This window comes from Saxophila tyrrhenica, assembly GCF_035928015.1.
Source record: "Saxophila tyrrhenica strain CCFEE 5935 chromosome Unknown scaffold_1, whole genome shotgun sequence".
In the NCBI taxonomy this organism is placed as follows: Eukaryota; Fungi; Ascomycota; class Dothideomycetes; order Mycosphaerellales; family Extremaceae; genus Saxophila; species Saxophila tyrrhenica.
Window position 1 is genome coordinate 77,575 of NW_027041733.1, and position 21,544 is coordinate 99,118.

At 55.8% G+C, this 21,544-nt stretch overlaps 13 protein-coding genes across 13 annotated transcripts; 8 read left to right on the top strand and 5 right to left on the bottom strand.

The window, feature by feature from the left end:
- Nucleotides 1-976: 976 nt before the first annotated feature.
- LTR77_000039 (uncharacterized protein) lies at nucleotides 977-2,588 on the bottom strand (the record flags this gene model as incomplete). The annotated part of the gene is made up of 2 exons (XM_064797307.1): nucleotides 977-2,426; nucleotides 2,575-2,588. 2 exons carry the CDS (start codon nucleotides 2,586-2,588, stop codon nucleotides 977-979), a joined length of 1,464 nt encoding a protein of 487 aa, XP_064663541.1.
- A 465-nt stretch (nucleotides 2,589-3,053) lies between these two features.
- Nucleotides 3,054-3,344, top strand: LTR77_000040 (uncharacterized protein; the record flags this gene model as incomplete). The annotated part of the gene is made up of 2 exons (XM_064797308.1): nucleotides 3,054-3,090; nucleotides 3,157-3,344. The coding sequence occupies 2 exons, from the start codon at nucleotides 3,054-3,056 to the stop codon at nucleotides 3,342-3,344; spliced, it is 225 nt and encodes a 74-aa protein (XP_064663542.1).
- Nucleotides 3,345-3,402: 58 nt separating this feature from the next.
- Nucleotides 3,403-4,244, bottom strand: LTR77_000041 (uncharacterized protein; the record flags this gene model as incomplete). The annotated part of the gene is made up of 2 exons (XM_064797309.1): nucleotides 3,403-4,016; nucleotides 4,049-4,244. The coding sequence occupies 2 exons, from the start codon at nucleotides 4,242-4,244 to the stop codon at nucleotides 3,403-3,405; spliced, it is 810 nt and encodes a 269-aa protein (XP_064663543.1).
- Nucleotides 4,245-5,183: 939 nt separating this feature from the next.
- LTR77_000042 (uncharacterized protein) lies at nucleotides 5,184-6,124 on the top strand (the record flags this gene model as incomplete). Its single annotated transcript, XM_064797310.1, has 3 exons — nucleotides 5,184-5,417; nucleotides 5,474-5,815; nucleotides 5,873-6,124. 3 exons carry the CDS (start codon nucleotides 5,184-5,186, stop codon nucleotides 6,122-6,124), a joined length of 828 nt encoding a protein of 275 aa, XP_064663544.1.
- An 815-nt stretch (nucleotides 6,125-6,939) lies between these two features.
- Nucleotides 6,940-7,823, top strand: LTR77_000043 (uncharacterized protein; the record flags this gene model as incomplete). Its single annotated transcript, XM_064797311.1, has 2 exons — nucleotides 6,940-7,716; nucleotides 7,785-7,823. 2 exons carry the CDS (start codon nucleotides 6,940-6,942, stop codon nucleotides 7,821-7,823), a joined length of 816 nt encoding a protein of 271 aa, XP_064663545.1.
- Nucleotides 7,824-8,014: 191 nt separating this feature from the next.
- ats1 (FR47-like protein) lies at nucleotides 8,015-8,725 on the bottom strand (the record flags this gene model as incomplete). Its single annotated transcript, XM_064797312.1, has 2 exons — nucleotides 8,015-8,619; nucleotides 8,671-8,725. The coding sequence occupies 2 exons, from the start codon at nucleotides 8,723-8,725 to the stop codon at nucleotides 8,015-8,017; spliced, it is 660 nt and encodes a 219-aa protein (XP_064663546.1).
- Nucleotides 8,726-9,047: 322 nt separating this feature from the next.
- Nucleotides 9,048-10,283, bottom strand: LTR77_000045 (uncharacterized protein; the record flags this gene model as incomplete). The annotated part of the gene is made up of 1 exon (XM_064797313.1): nucleotides 9,048-10,283. The coding sequence occupies one exon, from the start codon at nucleotides 10,281-10,283 to the stop codon at nucleotides 9,048-9,050; it is 1,236 nt and encodes a 411-aa protein (XP_064663547.1).
- Nucleotides 10,284-10,586: 303 nt separating this feature from the next.
- SWI6 (transcriptional regulator swi6) lies at nucleotides 10,587-13,462 on the top strand (the record flags this gene model as incomplete). Its single annotated transcript, XM_064797314.1, has 3 exons — nucleotides 10,587-10,889; nucleotides 10,953-12,732; nucleotides 12,789-13,462. The coding sequence occupies 3 exons, from the start codon at nucleotides 10,587-10,589 to the stop codon at nucleotides 13,460-13,462; spliced, it is 2,757 nt and encodes a 918-aa protein (XP_064663548.1).
- Nucleotides 13,463-13,902: 440 nt separating this feature from the next.
- LTR77_000047 (uncharacterized protein) lies at nucleotides 13,903-14,973 on the top strand (the record flags this gene model as incomplete). The annotated part of the gene is made up of 2 exons (XM_064797315.1): nucleotides 13,903-14,369; nucleotides 14,448-14,973. 2 exons carry the CDS (start codon nucleotides 13,903-13,905, stop codon nucleotides 14,971-14,973), a joined length of 993 nt encoding a protein of 330 aa, XP_064663549.1.
- A 63-nt stretch (nucleotides 14,974-15,036) lies between these two features.
- LTR77_000048 (uncharacterized protein) lies at nucleotides 15,037-15,758 on the top strand (the record flags this gene model as incomplete). The annotated part of the gene is made up of 3 exons (XM_064797316.1): nucleotides 15,037-15,045; nucleotides 15,205-15,288; nucleotides 15,351-15,758. The coding sequence occupies 3 exons, from the start codon at nucleotides 15,037-15,039 to the stop codon at nucleotides 15,756-15,758; spliced, it is 501 nt and encodes a 166-aa protein (XP_064663550.1).
- An 809-nt stretch (nucleotides 15,759-16,567) lies between these two features.
- Nucleotides 16,568-17,486, top strand: LTR77_000049 (uncharacterized protein; the record flags this gene model as incomplete). Its single annotated transcript, XM_064797317.1, has 3 exons — nucleotides 16,568-16,593; nucleotides 16,649-16,794; nucleotides 16,864-17,486. 3 exons carry the CDS (start codon nucleotides 16,568-16,570, stop codon nucleotides 17,484-17,486), a joined length of 795 nt encoding a protein of 264 aa, XP_064663551.1.
- A 426-nt stretch (nucleotides 17,487-17,912) lies between these two features.
- On the top strand, nucleotides 17,913-18,712 carry LTR77_000050 (uncharacterized protein; the record flags this gene model as incomplete). The annotated part of the gene is made up of 2 exons (XM_064797318.1): nucleotides 17,913-17,938; nucleotides 17,998-18,712. 2 exons carry the CDS (start codon nucleotides 17,913-17,915, stop codon nucleotides 18,710-18,712), a joined length of 741 nt encoding a protein of 246 aa, XP_064663552.1.
- A 180-nt stretch (nucleotides 18,713-18,892) lies between these two features.
- LTR77_000051 (uncharacterized protein) lies at nucleotides 18,893-20,887 on the bottom strand (the record flags this gene model as incomplete). Its single annotated transcript, XM_064797319.1, has 1 exon — nucleotides 18,893-20,887. The coding sequence occupies one exon, from the start codon at nucleotides 20,885-20,887 to the stop codon at nucleotides 18,893-18,895; it is 1,995 nt and encodes a 664-aa protein (XP_064663553.1).
- Nucleotides 20,888-21,544: the final 657 nt, after the last annotated feature.

Genomic DNA, 21,544 nt, shown 5'->3' on the forward strand with positions numbered 1-21,544 from the left:
AGAAAGGACGTCTCCTGCAGGTTTGCTCAGAGCTGTACACTTACCTCAATCTATCCCACATGCTCGAGCACCACCGGGCCCACTCGAAGCAAAAGCAAAGCAGTACACGCATCCCATCGCCGCCCTAGACCCAGGACGACGCTCCGAAGCAAGTGGGATGCCTCCTCAAGAACCAATGTCAGCCGAGCCCACGCATCCATAGCTCCACCCAAAGCCTTCTAGCCCGGTCCGCAGAGCTCCCTCGCTGCGTCAAAAGCACCTCTGCACCTCCACGTCCCGCCAATACCATCGGGCCAAGCATGCACCTCGAGCTACCATTCGCGGGCACCGCGGGCTCGCGCCTAATGTTACACAGCAGCAGTGGGATTGACCAGCGCATCGCACAGAGCGCGTGAGCCGACGCTGAGTGGGAGGGTGTGGTGGGCAGGCTCGTCTACTTAAGCCGGCTCGTTTTCCTCCTTCCTGTTCTCCTCTCTCCAGCCAGCAACGAACTCCAGAGAACAAGAGATACAGACAAGCAACCTTTCACACCAACCCCCAACACCATCCAATCACCACCATCAACATGGGTCCTTGCGCTTGCGGACATGGATGCGATGACGGGAAGTGCGACTGCGTACGTCGAAAGGACCTTGGTGGCAACCTTGGTGGATTTTTAGTGCGGTTTTGGCTGACCTCGTCTTGCAGAAGTAAACGATGTGTTGGATGTGAGAGGGGTTGAGGAGGAGATGAGAGGGGGGAGTAGTTGCGGTTGGAGTTGACGGACATTCGTTTAGAGGTGGATCGAAGTACGGTGGAAGTTGGAGCCGTGCACGTGATTGATCTGCATTATCACGTGCGACAAGCAGATTTAGCTCGAGATGTATGGGCTTCTGAAGGACACTTGACTTCACATTTGTTTCTTGGCTCCGCTTTGCTCGTTGGCTAAGAGTGCACTTGATATAATGTCATTTCATACTGCCTCAAGAGTTAATAGCTAAAGGCTCTCAATAACAATCCACTTCAACTTCCGACTCAACCCCACCTCCTCCATCTCCGCCTCCACCCCCTTCCCTCGACTCCCCACCGCATTCATCACGGCCGTATACCGCTGACTCTCCATCAACTGCACCTGCCTCTGCAACTCTTCCAACGCTTGAATCCTCTCCCTCAGCTCCCCCCTCGGTTTGTCCCCAGTAAACTTCCCCTGGTCCTCGAGAAGATCATCCTGTACCCTCCTCAACTGCCCCATTTTGAACGCATACTGCTCCTCCCACCCCCGCATCTCCGGACCAAGGGAGCTGATGTCCTCCCATTGCCGCTCTCGCAGTCGAGAGATGTGTTTCGCCTGCGCTTTGAATTTGCTCTCGAGATGTTTACGCGCCATCTTATGCACGCCTTGGAGCTGCTTATCCGGTTCGGGGACGTTGAAGCGCAAGGGTGCGACGTACGGCGCTAGTCCGTTCGTTCTTCGTTGACAGCAAGTTTCCGTCAACGAGTTCTTGGTCAAAGGAGCAAGACGGGATACGTGGGTGGGGATTTGCAGACGGGCGCTGAGATCGCCGTCTTTGACTATCGTCATGTTGAGGCCGCGGGGAGCGAAGAACTCTTTCTTTGCGCGCTCGAGGTAGAGGCGCGCGCGGCTGCTTGAGTGGCCGGAGCCGGAGGTGGCGAGGGCGGAGATGCCCCGTCCGGCGAGCGGGATGATGGGGAGGGGGATGGAGTTGACGCCGACGCCGAAGAGTTTGAGGCCTTGAAGAGCGGAGTTGGGTGCCTGTGCGAGTGCGAGACCGTCGAGGAAGGAGAGGAAGTTGCGCATTGAGACGTCGTGGGAGGCGAGGGCTTCGCTGTAGCAGCGCGTGAAGGGGACGCTCTCGCCTTGGGGTGGGACGTCCAGTTGTGGTATCACAATTGGCTGGACTAGAGGTGGCATCTGGGATGGCGGTATCCGTGGTGCCGGCGGTATCCATGAGAGGAGTTGACCAACAGTGGTTCGGTCTTCTTGCTTGGGCGGAAGCTTCGAAGTCGCATCGTCGGGCTCAAGAGGGCTGGGAGTGGCGAGGCCATCGCTTCCACTTCTGCTCTGGCCGTTCAGGCTTTCATATGAGGGTGGCGGGCCTTTGACATCGTTGACGAAACCTGAAGACTGCTGTGGTCGCGACTCGTGATAGGCCATTGAGATTGGTGAGCTCTCCTCCTTTGAAAGGATCTGCCAGCTGCTCGTCACTTCTTTGCCGGCTTCTCGTTCTGGCTCGTCCACCGGGATGGGAGAATTGAGCGATTGAACTTCAGGGACGACCATAGGGGCATTGCCGGGTCCGGTGCAGCCTTCGCTGCTGAGAACTTGCTTCTCGCTGTCAAGGGATTGCTGCTGTTCCTTGGCGAGTTGTTGTTCAGGATGACCATTCGACTGCTGGGCGAAGGGGTTGTTGCTCGCCAGTCCGTTGCTGGAAGATTGTCCGGGAGGTGACATGTTTCAGTCGTGTTATCCGTACTGGCAGGTTTGATGGAAGAATCGAAGAGGTTACGGATTGCTGGCAGTGATGTATACAGAAGATTGGAGAGGATGTTCATTACATTATATACACGACTTACTTGTTGACGGCCATACGTATCGTGCCGGTATCCGCAAGGATCAATAGTGCTGAAACCAAGCTCCGCCCTGTAGAGACGGGGCCACAGGCGGTGCTAACGAATAGCGCAACGTATACCGCATTAGGAAGGATGAATCGTTTGATGGACGATGCGCTGGAGGCTGATGTATCTGCAGTCTGTACGCAGAGGAGACGTAGGCGACATGGTAGCTACAAACCCGGAGATGAAAGATGACGAAGTCTCGCGAACCAAAGGTGTTGTTGGCTTGTGTAGAGCTCTTTCCTTGTGCTGCACGTCATCGGCCACGCGACTCCCCACCTTGCGGGCCAGATCGATGGTGGGTGGGAGGTTGCGTTATTTGGATGCCTGCGAGTTCTCTATCCTTCCTTCAATCCATCGGACCTTGGAAGACTTTAACCGACCACGGTCAAAGACAAAAGACACTTAAGCGGTTCAAAGCCACGTCGGTTTCGAACAACATGCCCGTCCTACCAAAAGAAGACGAGGCCGACTCGAGTATGTACCCTATACCCGTATTTCTCTTCTACATTACAGAGTCCAAGATGACTGACCATCCGGTAGACCTCACAGACAAGGTCGCAAAGGAGTCCAGGGACTCCAACGCCTCCGACCATCCCCTCCACGACAAGAACGTCGCCTCGATGCAGGACCACAAGGCGAACCCTGGCCCGGTGATGGCGGACAACCTGGGCGAGCCGGCGAGCAAGGAGGAGCTGAAGAAGAGGGCGGAGGAGTTGAACAAGAAGTAGTGCATCGCATCTTGCACACACAGTAATAGCTTCTCTTCGCACATGTAACAGCATGCCATCAAGGCGGCACTTCCTCGCCCTTCCAATCCCAGAACTTCCCTCTATCATCTATACCCCGACTATTGATGACCTCCATCAGCTTATCAGCAGCATATTCCGTGCTGAACAACTTCTCTTCCTTGACGTTGCCCCAGAACTCTTTACTCAAGCCCGTCTTGACGGTGCCCGGGTGCATGGATATACTCATCGCCTTCTCTCCCGAGCTCATTCGCAAGTAGTTGTCGAATGTCTTTGTGACTTGGTTGACGGCAGCTTTTGATGCTCGATAGGAGTACCACCCTCCAAGTCCGTTGTCGCTGATTGAGCCTACGCGGGCGCTCATGTTCATCCATACCGCTTGTGCTGGCAGGCCTTTCTCTCCTGACAGCGTTGCGGATTTGCGAGGAAGGAGGGAAGAGAAGTGCTTGATCAGCATCATCGGTCCCAGCGTGTTGGTCTGAAAGGTGCGCAGGGCATCGTCGTAGTTGATCTGGGAAGGTGCTTTTTCTGGGAAGAGGATGCCGGGCACGCAGAGGGAGAGGTGGAGATATGCCTCTTTTCTCGGATACCACTTAGAGACCTGCTCTGCCGCGTCCGAGATCGACTGCTCGTCTGCAACCATTAGCCCCTGCCCTGGCCAGATGTATCGTCGAGAGCAGACCTACCCAGCACGTCGACCTTAACTACACCCAGCCTATCTTCTCGCACGCCGTCCAACCCTTTCAGCACATTCTCCCTCGTCTGATCAAGATCCTTCCTCGCGGTAGCAACGACCGGCACATTGGTCGTCTGCAGCAATCGCCTCGCAAGCTCCATGCCGATGCCACGCGAGGCCGGCGTGACGAGGGCCCATGGTTGCATCGCTACGGCGGATAAGGACACGGAGGAGAGACGATTCGGGACATTGCATCTCGTGAAAGAAGAGCCACCCAAAACCGTGGTTGAGGTGGTGCAGCAAGCGTGGCCGATGAGCTGGTTAGACTTGTCCCGGCGATCGGGAGAGAAGATTGACTTCAGGGCGGCATCCTTCACTTTGACTGTTTGAAAGGAAAGATCTCACGCTTTCTGTGCTATCGCAACATCTTCAAGTCTGGCACCGTGGAGCTCTCCATCTTGCCTCGGCCATGCACCGTCAAGGAGAGCCGAAAGCAACTGGAAGCCCAAGACGCATTCTGCCTTCGGCGCAGTCTCGAAATCATCCGTTCAACCACACAACCAATCCCGACTCTCGGTGAAGGGTCGTCGCCTTGGCCTTCAGAAACAACCCCACGCCTATTCTCCCTAGCATCAAAGTGTCTTCACTGTGAGCCTCTCGCCTCTAAATCCAAGCAAAAGCACCCAATGCTTGTCTTCAAGCCCCTGCCGCGGCCCTATCTGCACTCGGCCTTCACCGAATGGACTAGATGGAAGGTAATCTCGAGCGGCAGGCCACCGCTGGACTTCAAATGCTGTGGATATATGCCTCTTTGCGACAAGCCAAGTACCGCCACCTTCTTGTTCCTGTCTAGAGCATACCACGGGACGCAGCGACGCTATCGCAATGGGCTGGCAGTTCATGCTTGTCTGAACTCTCCAAGCCGACGAAGGCACTTGGCTAAATGTACGGCAAGTTATGCCTCGTCACTAGCTGCGGACATCGACAGAGCTCCGTGTGATAACGCAATCAGAGGCAGGTATAAGAAGTACCTTCGTCAATCTCTCAATTCCTCCCTCCAAGCTCTTCAATTGTCCAGCATTTCCAATCACATCTAGTACAGTCCACCACTCTTTTGGACCAGTCGCTCATTACCAACATTCACTATGAAGTTCTCTTCTTTCGTACTGGCTGCTGCTGCTGCAGTCTATGCCTCCGCTCAAGAAGTCACCCGCTGCGGAAGCCCGGCGCCTCCCTCATATCTGGTTACTCCCCTCAACCAGACGGGTGTTCAGTTCTCCCTGCTCAAGCAGAGCTCAAGGAGCGTGGACACCTATGCACATATTGTCACCACTCGGCAGAAGCAGGGAGCATACACGCAGGCGGATGTGGACAAGCAGGTATTACCAGCCACACTACAGCCGCAGTTGCTCTGGGTACTAATGGAAATGTTCAGATCGCAACCATGAACTCCGCCTACGCCCCATCCGGCTTCAGCTTCAATCTCCTCGACACTTCCTTCACCGTCAACGACGACTGGGCCTCCGCCGGCCAGAGCACAGCAGCAGAGCTGGAGATGAAGACGGAGCTGCGGCAAGGAAGCTACGACACCCTGAACCTCTACTTCCTGTCCGATCTCGGTGGCGGCCTGCTGGGCTTCTGCTACTTCCCAGAGCAAGACCCGAGTGCTCAAGACAAAATACTGGATGGCTGTGTCAATCTCGCTGGATCGATGACTGGAGTGGGCGAGTATCCAGACTACGATCTAGGCTACACTACTGTCCACGAGACGGGCCACGTATGCCCCCCTTCCCTCCCATCCTCCCTCGCCCCTTTGACTAATTTTATATCCTAGTGGCTCGGCCTCTTCCACGTCTTCCAAGGCAACTCCTGCACCGGCAGCGGCGACTACATCTCCGACACGCCCGCCCAGTCCTCCGCCACACAAGGCTGTCCCGCCACCAAGGACAGCTGCCCTGGCCAGCCGGGCGCGGACAGCATTTCGAATTTCATGGATTATAGCTATGATGAGTGCTTGGACTCGTTTACGGCGAAGCAGGGGGCGAGGATGTTTGCGGTGTACGATCAGTACCGGGCTGGGAAATAGGGTGCAGCTGGGAGCGCTTGGAAGCCCCTGGGGAGCGTTCGAGAGGAAGATTTGGTTGCATGAGTGGGAACAGGCTGATCGTCGACCTCGAGATGATCATCGTTCGTCGACATCGATCGCGTTCTGACTGACCATCAATCGACTTTTGGCAGCCGATTGATAATACAGCACATTCGTCAAACCCCATCTCCAACTCGATAATATTGTTTCACGCGCATCGAGTCGAGCTTGAAGGGAAAAGTTTGATAAGCTCTCTTGTTCGTGACGGCAAGCGTGTATACTTGACGGCAAGGCCTCGATCCTCATAACCAAGACCACTGCGATTCGTAAGCTGGAAATTGTACTTGACGGCAAGCGTCCATCCTCATAACACGAGATATCAGAGTCGATGTCGACAAGCGCCAAAACAGCTGCAGCCAAGCTCGCTCGAAGGAGGCAGAGCTCTCCACTCCCACGGCCCCCGCTCCATCTTGCGACCAAAAAGCAACACCGCTCGTACCTTACGGTGTCAACCTCGGGCTGCTCGAATGATGTTGTTGTACGGTCTTCGGCATCCTTATGCAGACCGTGAGCTCGTGAATATAAGAAGGTGAGGTTTCGCTGCGTAGGTCTTCATTGGATCAATCTGCTATCAGCTTCCATCTTGTCCTACATCTTCTCATACCATCTGCCTTCCCTTGCGCTGGATTGAAACAACCTGGTGCCCTTCTCTCACCTCCGCAAGACATTGTCCGTTTCACGGCAGCAGCATTCGCCTTCCAGCACACCTCCTCCCAACCCTTCTACCCAACCCAGACCAACCAACATATAACACAATGCCAGGCCGCCTCCAAGACAAAATCGCCTGCATAACCGGCGCCTCCAGCGGTCTCGGCCGTGCCATCGCCCTCGCCTACGCTTCGGAAGGTGCCCGCGTAGTCTGTGCCGACCTGCGCGAGCAATCGCGCTACACCTCCTCCTCTGCCGAGCAAGCCGGCACTACACACGACACGATTACCTCCTCCGGCGGCAGCGCGATCTTTGTAGCCTGCGATACCACGTCCGCTGAGCAGGTGGAGGCTCTGGTGGCGAAGGCCGTGGAATGGGGCGGACGACTAGACATCATGGTCAACAACGCCGGCATCGCACTCGAAGGCGACGACCCCAAACCGATCTGGGAAACCACCCTTCCGGCCTGGGAGCAGACCAACGCGGTAAACAGCACCGGCGTCTTTCACGGGTGCAAATACGCCTCCGCTGCCATGCTCTCCCAACCACCCCACGCCTCGGGAGATCAGGGCTGGATAATCAACACAGCCTCCGTGCTCGGCCTCGTCGCCGCCGCTTACTCCCCCGCCTACTGCGCTTCAAAGGGCGCAGTGGTGAACCTGACGCGCGCAGCGGCGCTGGCGTGCGGACCGAAGCGGATACACGTCAACTGCATCTGCCCCGGATACACTGCTAGCGCGATGACGGAGGGGATCTGGAAGGACGCCGGGTTGACGGAGGAGTTAAGGAAGCGACATCCGTTTGGGGAGCGCTTGGGGGAGCCGGAGGATCTGGCGCGGGCGTGTGTGTTTTTGGCGAGTGAGGATGCGAGGTGGGTTAACGGGGTGAGTGGATTTTCGCACTTTTGTCCTTTTTGTTGGGGTGAGGTTCTGGTGCTGATGAGGGGTGGTAGGTGGCGCTGCCGGTGGATGGGGGGTTTGTTGCGCAGTGAGCGTGAAATGTGCATGGAATGGGAAGAGGAGCAGGGTTGTGTTGCCCACAAGATCGGACGCTGCCAGGTTCTGTTGCATACGATACTCACAGCTGCTATCCTCAGCCATCTAACCCTGCTGTATGTCCCTGGCCATCAGATAACAGTGCTTTTTCTTCCGTTCTCTTCTCCCCTCCACAGGTATGACATTCCTACGACCCCAGGATCCGCGGCATATCGTCATTACCCTCGCCCGTCCTGTTAAACTGCAACACCTGTCCCGTCCTCTCATCCCTCCTCCCAGTCTGTATCGCCTCCGTCTTCCCCAACGCCAACTTCTCCAACCGACTCCCATCCACGCGCAACTGCACCCAATCCTCCATCTCCTTCGCGCCCAGACTGCGATAGAACTCCAAACTCGGCGTATTGCTCCGCAGACAACTCCACTCCAGCCGTCCACCGTCCATCATCAACACCTCCCTCGCCAGCGCCTGGATCAGCATGCGCCCGTACCCCCGCTTGCGGTACTGGCTCCGCACGAACAAGTCTTCGAGGTAGATGCCCGGCTTGCTACGCCAGGTGCTGAAGTTGGTGAAGTAGAGGGCGAATCCCGCGACCGCTTCGGGGGTGTCGGCGGAGTTGGGGGGCTTGACGGGGAGGCGGAGGAGTAGGGCTTTGGCGTAGCCCGGGTTGGTGTGGCCGTGGGAGCCTTCGAAGGAGAGGGTGCGGCGGAGGGAGACTTCGGTGGCTTCGACTTTGTCGAGGGCGTTTTCGTAGGTGGCGAGTTCTTTGATCATGGCGTAGATTTCGGGGACGTCTACAAAACTCGTCAGTACAATGGTTATGTGTTAGGTGTGGTGAGTTCTACCTTCTCTCGAGGCCGCGGTGATAGTGGGTTGCTCCGGATCGGGTAACGAAGCCATGGTAGCTGTAGGTGGTGGAGTGTTTGCTGTGTTGACTAGATGGAAAAGCTGTCTAGGTCAAACAGTGCTGTGTAGTGTTGTTTGGGTGTGTAGGAGGTGGAGGAGTGTAAGATGACAAGAGCGAGATGAATTGGATTGTTGGTGGTTGAGAGGGCCGAGTGGAGCCCCACAGTGCGCAGGAACGAGGCGCGTTGGCGCTGTCAGGTCAGAGATCGACAGGAGCCAAGTGGGCTGGCGCGATGGCGCAATCCGAGCCAGACTTCATTCTCGACCACTCCTTCTCCGACTCGACAAATTCATTCTTTTTCCCATTTCAGCACTGTCAAGCATCTGTCGTGTGACCTTTGCCATGAAGCCGTGCTTGATACTGCGCCAATGTCTTCTCGCCACCCCAAGTGATCTCCCACTCGTCTGAACTCCCCTCCTTCAGCTCCATCATCGGACACTGACTGAACACTTCCGTGTACACTCTCCGCAAGAAACGTTGCATAAGAGCATGCCCGTCCTTGCTACCAAACACAGTGAGCGGCACCTTTGGTCGCTGGACCACCATTTCGAGCGCGCTGTTACCTTCATCCAACCCCGGTGATGCACGTGCATTGCCTCGCCGAGCAGGAACAGGCTCAGCATGAATCGACCCGAGAGCAAGACCTCGCAGACGCAACCACTGTTCCGATGGCAACGGCGGCTGGATGCGGTCGAGCAGGTAGGCGTAGTGTTTCTGCTTCATGTTCTTGATGCGCTTCTGTGGCATCGGACGGAGCCAGGTGTTGCGCTCTGGGATGACCGGCTGGATGTGACGTGGGTTCGGACGTACGAGTTTCGGGGGTGCGTTCTTCATCTGTGACATGACGAGCGCGGTGAATTGGGGCGTGAGATCGAGCGTGCGGGATTGCTTGCCCTTGTCGGCAATGTCGTGTTGTCGTTCGTCTTGCTGTTCGTGCGGTGGTTCACCAAGCCCATTGCCTTGCCATTCAGCCGTCAGTTCGTCCTGGCGGTCCAATTGCTCTCCATCCTCGGCTTCGGTTTCAATGCTTATAAACGGAGTATTTTGCCTCAACAATGGCTCGATCAACTCATGCCTCCGCTTCCCCACCCGTCCATAAGCCATAAACAGCACCCTGAGCAAGCACTTCCGCTCGCCCTCGTTCGCGCGCCGTAGAAGCGCAAGAGATGACCGTGCCTCCTTCTCCTTCTTCATCAGCCTTTCGCCGTAGCTCTCATCCTTCCGATGCTCCCATGCCTTGAACTCGTAGCTTCGGAAGCGCGAAATAGCACGTTGAGCTGTCCATTGTCGCGCCCATTTGTCGGGCAGGTAGGTGCATTCGCGAAGAATGGCGCGGAGAAGGTGGCGAGAACAGAGTCCTCGTTGGACTTCTTCTAGTATCTTCGTGCGTAGGCCGGAGGGTCGTCGGTTGGCTAGCTCACTGGCTTTCTTCGGCGTCGGCGTTGGTTTTGGCTGGATGAGCGCTTCGTTGATCGTGACGCCATGTGAAGGCGCGGCATTATATAACGTCCGGGAGCCTGGCTGCGAGAGGATGTGTCGCCATCGCAGCATAACAAGTGCACCTCCTGACGCTTTCCACGTTCATTGACTTCATCGAAGGTGGTGGCTGGGAGATCCCGCCGGCAAAGGCCCCGCCAAGCCTCATTTACGCGAAGCGCGTCGCTCTTCGACCACACCTCAAGACCGTTCCACTTTCGCATTCTCCATCACCGCACCATGTACTAATCACATCGACAACGCGCACAACCTCCGATAGCACTGTTCCGTACAGCAAAAACCCGGCCGATGGCCTCCATCGCACCCCTACCACCCACCCCGCATCAACACCCACCCACACCGCACTCCCACTCTCACATGGGGCCCCCACCGCGACAGGCCTCGTCGCCGCCATACCAGCATAATCCTCTGCAACAACCTCCGCCGTCTTCATACGGCAACAGCTACAACATGAGTTTTGAGCACAATGCGCCGAGCTATTCGCACAGTTTTCCGACCCAAAGTCAGCAGGGGAGTTTCGGGGCGAGTAATGGGCCGGTCAGTCAAGTGGGAGCGAGCTATTCGAGGAGTTTCGGAGGTGGGAATGGAGGTGGGAGTGGAGGACGGCCGTATGCGCCGGTGAATAGGGTGTATGAGCAGGAGAACACGCAGATTTATACGGTATGTGCAGCGCGCGAGATGAGTATGCGATGGACATGTGCTAATGTAGGCGATGTAATGCAGGCGGTCTACTCGGGCGTCTCGGTGTACGAAATGGAGGTCAATGGCATCGCATGTATGCGCCGACGCTCGGACGGCTGGCTCAACGCAACGCAGATATTGAAGGTAGCAGGGGTGGACAAGGGCAAGCGCACGAAAGTGCTGGAGAAGGAGATTTTGACGGGCGAGCATGAGAAGGTGCAAGGTGGTTACGGCAAGTATCAAGGCACCTGGATCTCTTACAGGCGCGGCCGTGAGTTTTGCCGGCAGTATGGTGTGGAGGACATTCTGAGGCCTTTGCTGGACTACGATGTTTCATCCGATGGATCTGGAGGTCAGGGCCAGCAGGATACGCCGACCAAAGAGCAGGCGATGGCTGCGAACCGGAAGAGATTCTACAACCCGTCTGTGGAAAGTCAACGATCGAACGGCGGCCCGGTCACGAACGGAACCTTTTTCCAGAACATTTCGCCCACGACTTCGGTAGCTCTGGCGGCGATGAATAAGGCGGCGAGATTGAACTCACCCGGACCAAGGCCAAGCGGTTTGAGACGGCCGTCCCAGCAGGACGCTTACCCAGGTGGAAGCCAGCAGAGCATGATCTCTGACGGCAGCTTCAACGTAGATGTCAAGCACGATTCAGGCTTCAGCACACAGCCTAATGGACCCAATGGAGAGCCACCACGGAAGCGCATGAGACCGGATAGCAGAGACGGTGTCGGCCACGGAATGTCATACGATGCTTCTATGCGCTCCTCATCACCCACCGAGCCGAATGAAAGCTTTTACTTCGACGCGTCGATGCCGCAAGAACTCGCAAGCGGCAATGGCGAGCCGGTAGCATTACAGCCACTGCCGAACGCATCGTCGGAGGCCCAGCAAGACAAAATGGCGTTAGTCCTTGATCTCTTTGCGGAAGCAGGTCGGACAGACTACACCAATCATCCCGCACTCTCTCAACTATCTGGAGAAGACTTCAACATCCCGCTAGATGCAAGTGCCAACAACGCGCTACATTGGGCTGCTACTCTAGCAAAGGTGTCTCTGCTGAAGCTGCTAATCCAAAAAGGAGCCAACATCTACCGTGGGAACGCTGCAGGTCAATCGCCGCTGATCAGTGCCGTGCTCGTCAACAATTGCTGGGAGCATTCGTGCTTTCCCGAGCTGCTGGAGGTACTTGGACCGTTGATCGAGGTGCGGGATCTTCAAGGCCGAACAATACTGCACCACATTGCTGTCTCGTCCGGGATTAAGGGTCGCGCGCCGAGCAGCAAATACTACCTCGAAGCGTTGCTGGAGTTCTTGGTGAGGATAGGAACCCACCCTGGCTTCGCATCTGGATCGGCGGCACAGGTGGCTGCGAGTGCTGTCGCGAACATGCAAGCGAAGGGTGATGCGATGGCTTTGAGCCAGGATGTGCATGCGACCTCATCAGGCATGGTGAACTCTAGCAGAGGCGCCGTCAGCTTGGTCAGGTTCTTGTCGCACATCGTCAACGCACGGGACAAGGCCGGCAATACTGCGCTGAATCTTGTGGCGCGTATTGGGAATCAGAGCATCATCAAGCAGTTGCTCGAGATCAACGCTGATCCTGCGCTGCCCAATTACAAGGGGGTGAGCGCGAAGGATTTTGGTGTCGGCGAGCAGGTGCATGACAATGGTGGGTTTGCAAGCCAGCGGGGCACACAGAACAGCACGCTTGCGCCGTATACGCAGCAGACGCAGGAGAGCAATGCGGATGGGGATGTGTCTATGGTTTCGAATGTCAGTCAGACGGAGGACTTGAGTCAGGATGTCATCAGCTGTGAGTTCCTCTCTCCTCCTTCGCTTCAGTTCTGAAGTAATGCTGACAAGTTCCAGCCATCACCAACATGCTCACTGCGTCACTCACAACGCACAAGGATATTCTCCGCGCACGTACTGAACAGATCGACGTTCTCAACTCGCAGATCCAGGAGCTTAGCACGCTGCAGAAGCAAGAGCTCGAGCATGTGCAAGCGCTCAAAGATCGAGTCAACCTGCGCAGCGAACGCCAAGCCAAGGTCGCCAACTTGAAACGCTGTATTGCTGAGAAGCGCAGTCGTCAGATGCAGCGCAGTCCACCGCCTCCAACAGGATTTGAGCCCGTGTGGCTCGGTGACGATACCCAGGACGCCCTGCTACCCTCGTCCTTCGAGACTCCGAACGCCACCCCGACTTCCTCCCAACGCGACATTCTCACGTCGACGCTGCCGTCATCTCGAACCCTCCAATCGCATCTCAACGCCTACACATCTCACGCCAATTCGTTACAACAACAATCCGACGAGCTGAAGGCTAGATCAAGTGCTATGCAGGGCTTATACCGCAAGGTCGTCAGCCTGTGCACCGGTGTTGAAGAAGATCGAGTCGAAGAGAGTTTACCTGCTCTGGTCCTTGCTGTGGAAAGCGAGAGGGGTGGACTCGGGGTCAGGGAGGTAGGGAGAGTGAGGGAGTTTTTGAGGCGGGTGGATGGAGGGCCTGGGGGTGGGATGGAGGGGGTTGTTGAGGGATGACGAGAAGATATGATGGGAGGCAGTTGCTTTGCTTGCTTGGGATGAGCGCGGCGTTTTGGATTGTACAGGGGGATGTACATGGGTGGCTCAGTCTTTTCGGATCGGAGAGATGGTGGGAGGGCTTCTGAGCGTGGGCTTGAGTATTCGCATATCGCTGTATCTATCAATGAACGACTTCTGAACTTTACCTCATGCATTGCTGGTGAGGACTCGAAGTTGGACAAGCACTTTCACATGCCACTTCCATTGGTCAACAAGCTTTTGCGGCTCCAGGAAATCCTGGCACTCGACGTCACGGCTTGAGAGTCCGTGCATTGAAAAGTGTATACCAACTTCCATCCTTCGCGTCGCATTGCTCCCACCACATACCATCCACCATATCCACACTCGCTATGGACCAATAACCCCCATTCCATCCCCCACCGACATACCTACCCACCATGCGCCTCTTCCTCCTCCCCATCTCCACCCGCCGCACCCTCATCTACTGCGAACGCGCTCCTCCCCTCCCTTCCACCTCCACCGCCAAACCCCCCATAAGCGAGCGCATCATCGCCAAAGCCTCCGAGACCTGGGCGAAATGGGAGCGCGCGGAGAAAGGCTGGCAGAAACAACTCACCGTCCAAGGAAATCGCTTCCTCAAGCGGATACCGTATGAAGAGTGGGGATTAAAGTCTTTCCCGCCCGGGACGAAGAAGCGGTTAGAGGAGGCTGAGAGGGAGGGGGAGGGGAAGTGGGAGTGTTTGTTTCCTGGAAGGTTTTTTGGGGACGGTGGGAAGGGGCAGGTGGAGAGGGCGAAAGAGGTGTTGGGGGGATTGGCGGGGGAGAGGCAGGCGTTGCATCGGAAGCGGTTGTGGTGGAGTGTGCTGGGGATGCCGGTGACGGCGCCGTTTGCGCTGGTGCCTATGTGAGTTACATCCGAATTACCTGGGTACTGGATGGAGATACTACTGTGCTGATTTGCTAATTATAATGGTTGTAATAGAATACCCAACATCCCCTTCTTCTACCTCGTCTTCCGCGCCTACTCCCACTACCGCGCCCTCTACGGCGGCAAACTCCTCTCCCACCTCATCTCGAAAGACCTCGTCACCATCACCGACTCCCCGGAACTCGACTCCCTCTACGCCGCCGGCCTGCTGCACCCGCACCGCGACGCATCCCGCGGCGCCCCCAAACCGACATCCACGCAAATCGAGCAAGTGGCGCGAGTAGTGGAGGCGCAGACGCACGGCGGGAAAGAAGATGTGATGGTGCTGCAGCGCTGGAATGGAAAGTTGATTGCGGAAAGGTTTAAATTGCCTGAGATGGAGATGGAGATTGAGCGGGCAGTGGAGCAGGTGGAGAAGGTGATTGAGAAGGAGAGGGTTGAGTTGGAGGATGAGAAGAGGGAGGTTATGCGGGCGGCGGCGGCGGAGGGAGGGAGGGCGGCGTCGATGTCGTCTGGAGCTTCGACACCGTCGGCGGAGCCAAAGAGGGAGGATGTTGCGAATCCGGACATCAAGCGGTGATGCAAGGGGATGAGGGATGTGTATGAGTATGTACGATATGGGACTGCATCGGCGGGCTTGGATATGGAAGTGGTGAGTAAAAGTCTCTCGCCACTCGAACCTTTGAGGCATGGGTCCTGGGACGAACCACGACTTCACTTTATCTTTTAACTCTTTCCTCTGCACTTCACATGTCTTGTGCTCACTTGTGCCTTGTCCAGCAGCACAACTTCTCCTTCTAGTCTTGCTCAGTCCCACTATCACTCACGAACCACTTCCAACCTGCTCATCAACCGAAGCAACTGTCGCAATACCGATCACGCTCGACGCAGAACAGTACGTATTCCTCGTCTCCCTGCGAGAGTCATCGCCCTAACCTTTCTAGCCTCTTCGACCAGGACAAGTTCTCCGACATCGTAATCAAATCCGGCGACCTCGAATTCAAATGCCACAAGGTCATCCTCTCCTTCGCTTCCGGCTACTTCGCCAGCCTTCTCGACTTAGGCTTCAAAGAGAGCACTCAAGACGTGATCGAACTGAAGGAGGACTCGCCGCGAGCTGTTGCGGCTATCCTACGGTACATCTACACGTTCGACTACGGCTCTATCCCCGACACGCATAGCGCGGAATCGACAGCAAAGTTCCACCTCGATGTCCACGCCGCTGCCAATAAGTACGGCCTGCCGCGACTGGCTGAGAAGGCGCTTGCCAAGCTGGATCAACACATCACGACCATCGATACGCCCGCGGCAGACAAGGAAGCAAAGGCCGCGCTGCTTCACTTCTACAAGCGACTTCTGCAGTAAAAGGGCCGCAAAGACTTCGATGCGGTCATGCAGAAGACCTCCGAATTCGTTAAGCAGCACCTCCCGACGCTGATGCCGATGAAAGAGTTCCGCGAGTGGCTGGCGGAGGAGGACAGCCCTGCCATTGCATTGTTGACGCAGGCCCTGCAACAGTTCGACACGGAGACACATCATGAAGCACTTGCATGTAGACGATGCGAGGAGATCTGGCTTGCTGAAGACGAACGGTCTTCTTACTCTCACTACTGCAGCTATGGGAAGGAGCCCAACACGGACTGTATGAGCCTGGAGTTGAGATACAAGTGTGGCAAGTTGGGGGGCGTTTATTGACGGGAAACCTGACCGTCGGTGTACCACATCATGGTGCAGTTAGTGGGACAGGCTGGCCGGGCGGTAGCATGAAGGCGATTGGACTCCAGGCTCCAAATCTGCTTCATGCTACTGTACAGCTGTCAAAGGATAGCGAAGGAGGAACACAATGTGACGGTTCGAAGAGCTGTCTCTGGGTAGCTTCAATGAGAAGTGGTGAGGCCATCGTGAGTATCATGTTCTCATTCCCTCTAAGCAACAAGACACCTGAAAGTCTGCTGAACGGCTGAAGTAGCTCCTGCCTCACTCAATTTCACTTCATTGCACCTCTCAGTCACGAGATCACAGCCAGAACTCACTGACCTCAGGTGGCATCTGACATATGACACGCTTTGGGGAATACAAAAGACTGCTCTTGCAACTAGTACACACTTGCACTACTGACATTACCAACCACTATCTGCAATCTTATTTCAGAAGCCGTCTGTGCAACCACGACCATGGCTCCCACGATCGATGCTCGAAAGTAAGAGTGCCTTTCTCTCTGAGCAATGAGACCACCCCGTGCTGACTTGACGTAGCTTCTTCGACCAGCACGAAATCGCGGACACCATCATCAAATGCGGCACCCGCGAGTTCAAATGCCACAGATTCGTGCTCTTCACCGCATCCGACTACTTCAAGAAGCTGCTCAGTCCGACTGGCAGATTCAAGGAGGCCCGTGAAGGTGAGTCAGCGCCGCTCAATGACCCTGTTGCCCGTCTCAAACACCTGCTAAACTTTCTATCACAATCAGGCGTCGTCGTACTCAAGGGACATGGTCCGCAGGCAGTCGAAGCGGTCCTACGGTACATCTACAGCTTCGAGTACGAGGATATCATTGGGAAAGACAAGATCAAGTCTACGCCAGAGTACCATCTCAGCGTTTACGCCGCCGCACACGAGTACCAGATGGAGAAGCTTACGGCCAAAGCCTTCGCCGCCATGGAGAATGCTTTGTCTAAGGTTCAAACTGGGATCCCGATCACCAATGGTGGCTACGGGCCAAATGATGTCTTCGAGCTGGTGAAGTTGCTCGCAGCACACAAGGACTACCACGCAGCATTTACGGAGAAGAGCCACGAACTTGTCCGGAAGCACCTTGCCGCATTGATGACATTAAAGACATTCCGCGCATGGCTCGAGCAAGACAACAACCCGGCTCTGAAATTCGTCTTGGCGGCCGTCGCGAACCCAAGCACTGTGGAACTCCAGATCTGTCACACATGCCTCAAAGTGGCTGTGGACGATCCTGCCTTGGATCACCAGTGCTCGTACGGCCTCGCCGGCAACTATGCCTGCGGAAGACTTACGATCCATTGCGGCAAGCAGATGAAGTTTACGAAGATCTTAGTTTGGGCAATGCTTCTTCGGGGCTAGGCGAGCTTGACAGTGCTTTGAAGAGGGCTTCGAAGCTCGAAAATGACTTTGCGATGTTATCGAGCTTGCGGTTAGGCTTGACATGCGGATCGGACATAGTGAGGCAACGACGGGTTATCTATGTAAGCTACAAGTAAGTAGCTTCTTTGAATGGTGTCGGCAGTTTTCAATACTCTATCCTGTCATTCATCTTGCATGCTGTGTCACTTCACGTGCCCGACACTTAATTATGTTGCTCGCCATGAGGTCACGTCACTGCAATCTTGTTTCGCGCACGAGCCGCTTTCACATGCTTCCTCAAAGTTTTGACACCTCCCCAAAGTTTGCTCAATTTCACACAACCTCCAACCTCCATTCTCAACTTCAAAATTGGATACGGCATAGGAAGCACCAGGGACACTGTGCGGACAGCAAGTCTACAGCAAGATGGCGGACGGCTTCGACGTCAAAGCGTAAGTGGTCCACGCATCCAACTGCTTCTTCACAGCGACTAACAACGTCGTGCGAATAGTATCTTCGACAAGCCAGAGTTCTCAGACATCACCATCAAGTTCGGTGCTCAAGAGGTCAAGTGCCACAAAGTGGTGCTCACTCAAGCATCAGACTACTTCCGGACACTGCTCACCAACCGCAACTTTGTCGAGAGCGAGCAGGCCACGATTGAGCTTCAAGGAGACGAACCAAGGGCTGTCATGGCGATGCTGCGTCACATCTACGGCTTTCCATACGACCAAGATCTCGCAATCCTGCCCAGCGAGGGAATTGACTTTCACCACGCAGTCGACACCACGGCCAACAAGTACCTACTCTCCAAGTTAGAAGAAAAAGCTCTGAACTCTCTGGACTCCTCATGCGCGCGATACGAAGAGGCTTGCGACCTCCTCGATAAGGTCCAGGTCTTCCGCACGATCAAGAAGTTTGCGCTGCACAAGGAGCTGGGTGGTCCCATGGATAAGGCCTACCATCACATCCTCTCGACACAGTTTCTTGCTTTGTACAAGCTGCAAGAGTTTCGCTTGTGGCTCGAAGAACCCGGAAAGGAAGGTGTGAGGGACATGGCGTTCGAGTTGATGGACAATGCGAACAAGAACTGCATCGGCTGCCAGGTTTCACCGTGCAAGCGCTGCGGTCTGACGTGCGTCGTAGTGAACAAGAAAGGGAACACGAGGGGCCTTCACTGCTACGCCGGCGACGACTGCGTTTCTCGCCCTCATACTTTCCACTGAAGAGAGTGAGCGGTGACCAAGGCAAAGCGCATGGCCTGATTGAGCCACAGGAATGACAGACGGCGCTAGGGGCTACTGTTGATTAAGCTTGGTGTCGCGATCGCGTCCCATAGCATGTGGCAAGGAACAGAAACGTCTTCACGACTTTAAGCAAACTTGATTTCCTTGGTGTTCCCACGTTCACACCACAATCCTCTCAAAAGCCGCAGACAACACCTCCTTCCTCTCCCGATGCATCTCCAAATTGCCCCCATACCGCTCCATCAACTCCAACATCCTCGCAATATCCTCCTTGGCCTTGCCAAAAATCACATTCCCCGCTCCACCACCCTCCTCACCCTCCCCCACCGCCGGCACATTCGCAAGCAGATGCGCCATCAGCAAACTCTCCTCAAACGCTCTGTGCTGAAAGACCCACCATACCCCCGCCTCTGCCTCGAAGAACCCCCAGAGTTTGATGAAAGCCCATATCGCCTCGTGCGCGGCTTCGAGCGCGGGCTTGACGTTGCATTCGACGCCCGCGCTGTCGTTTTCGGAGGCGTGGAGGAGCATGACGCAGTGAAAGTAGTTGGATGTCAAGAAGAGATTTTGCCGGACGGCGCGCGGGTTGGTTCTAGCTTGCTGTTGAAGGGTGGTGTGGTCGAGCTGAGTGAGGGTAGGTGGGAAGGACTTGTAGAGGCGCTTGAAGGCTGCGATGAGGGAGTCTTTATGCCGGGGGCTGTTGGCGAGGGGCAGTGAGAGCGAGCACGGGGACGAGAGGTTCTCTTGCACCAGGTTGCCGAGGTGCCACATGCAGCGGAGAAAGACGACGTCGGACTTCATGGTGTTTGGGTCGATTATGTGGTGGGGTGCGGGTTGGATGTAGGGTTCTGCCGGTTGAGGGGCGATGACGGATATGCTCATGAGGTTCTCGACTCGTGAGTGGGAGCCCAGGAGGCACATGTCCAGGCCGTCGGTGCTGAGCTCGTTCTCCTCTCGGAGGGACTCCACTGGTACGTCGCTGTGGGTGGCAGTCGGCGGTAATTTGAGTAGGACAGTCAGGAAGGTGTCGTGGAAGAAGACGGCTTGCCAAAGTTTCCGCCGCTGTTGTTTCTCGATCACTGAAGCTTCCGGCACGACAATGTCTGGATCTCGATGGAGGCGCATGGCGTATGCTTGTCGGAGGTGGATGCCAGCCCATGCGTATGCGTCCGATGCATGGTTGTCGTTCATCAAGAAGTAAGACATCAGCAGCATGGCCTGGATGGCTCTCATTGATGTCCGGTTGAGGTACGAGTACACCCGCAGTGCTTGATTCGCCGCTGAGCAGTAAAACTCTGCCGTCTGCGACCGCTCCTCGTACGAAGGGAACTGTATGAACTGGGTACCGAGCGCGTACATGGAGTAGAGCAGTGCGGAGAATGAAGCATCAGTCTCGCCTTTCTTCTCGGGTGACAGGGCCCAAAAGCGCTCGTAGTCGGCATAGAAGGTCCTCCTGTGGATGAAAGGGTAGACACCATCCACGACTTCAAAGTACTTCGCAATGAGGATGTCGGCCTGTTCCTTAGAGGGCATGACACTGAGCACTTCCGGCAAACCGCCAGCACAGGTCCAGTAGTTGGAGAAGGGATGCTGCGAGCCCACGCCGAAGACGTTTGACGGCGATGACTTCGCGTACGGAACGTTGGAGAGCAGGTACGGCGACGATCCGGATGAAGCATTGGAATGTCGATGAGCCCGCTGATCTATGTGTGTCCAGCCATTGTCGGTGGTCATAGGCGAGGGCTGTTGCGAAGAGGCATTGCTGATCTTGCGGATCTTGTTAGGCGGCTTGGTGACATATCGGGCCTTGCTGGGTCCATTCTTGCTGTCCGCTGAGGCAATCAGGTTGGCGACTGCGGTGTACTCGCAGTTTGATTGTCGTTTGACGCAAGCAAGACATGGCCTGCCTCGATCGCATTTCGTCTTGCGTTCTACGCACTCGAGGCAGGAAAGCGTGGGCTTATTACGCTTCTGCTTCGTTTTCCGGGTGCCATCTTCGGTCTTGACAGTAGTATCAGACCTGCCATCGTCGATGTAGCCTTTGCTGGCACCGTTGGAGCTATGCTGGACAGGAGGCGAAGCGTAGCTCTCCGGAGTGCTCAAGGCGGGAAGAGCGATGGCGCCAGGACTGCGGTGTTCTTGTGGCACCTGCATCGCTTAAGTAGTCGCCGGATCCTGCTGCAAGATATCTGTGGAGCGATCTGTCTGTCTGGACCCGGGAATGAAGTCTCTGAAGCGTATATCCGTCCAGAGAGATGCGTGGGATCAGAGGCGTGGCGCTTGCATCTGCCCTGGTCCGGCGTAGCAGGGAATCCTGCAGATTTACAAGTAACAAGGTCGGCTATTTCGTTGACACGTACAGAGGATTTAACAAGGTCTATACAGCGAGGATGGTCGAGGATGGTATTGCCAACGCGTTGACCATCTCCACGAACCCCAGACGTCACCTCACCCCAGGCTCTCCTCTTTTTCACCGCATCGGCTGCCCGGCTGTCCATCCGACCAGAGCACGTCCCTCCTCAGGTTGCTATCGTCGCAACCATAATCTCTTTGACGAGCAATCTGACTGTAAATGTCAGGCTGTATACGGCGACCGCCGTTCTGGACCTTTCCGACGATGTCTACACTAGCCCAGGTGCACGACAGGGCCTGCCGCATCTGTCGGACAAAGGAGTAGCAGGGCACAACACCTCGCACATCAGCTAGAGAGTCAAGCTCAAGACGAGAACATAGCCACTTCCAGAACCATGAACGTCGAGGCAAAACTTTAGCTACAGTCAATACTTCTACAGGCTGCTCATGATTGCCCCC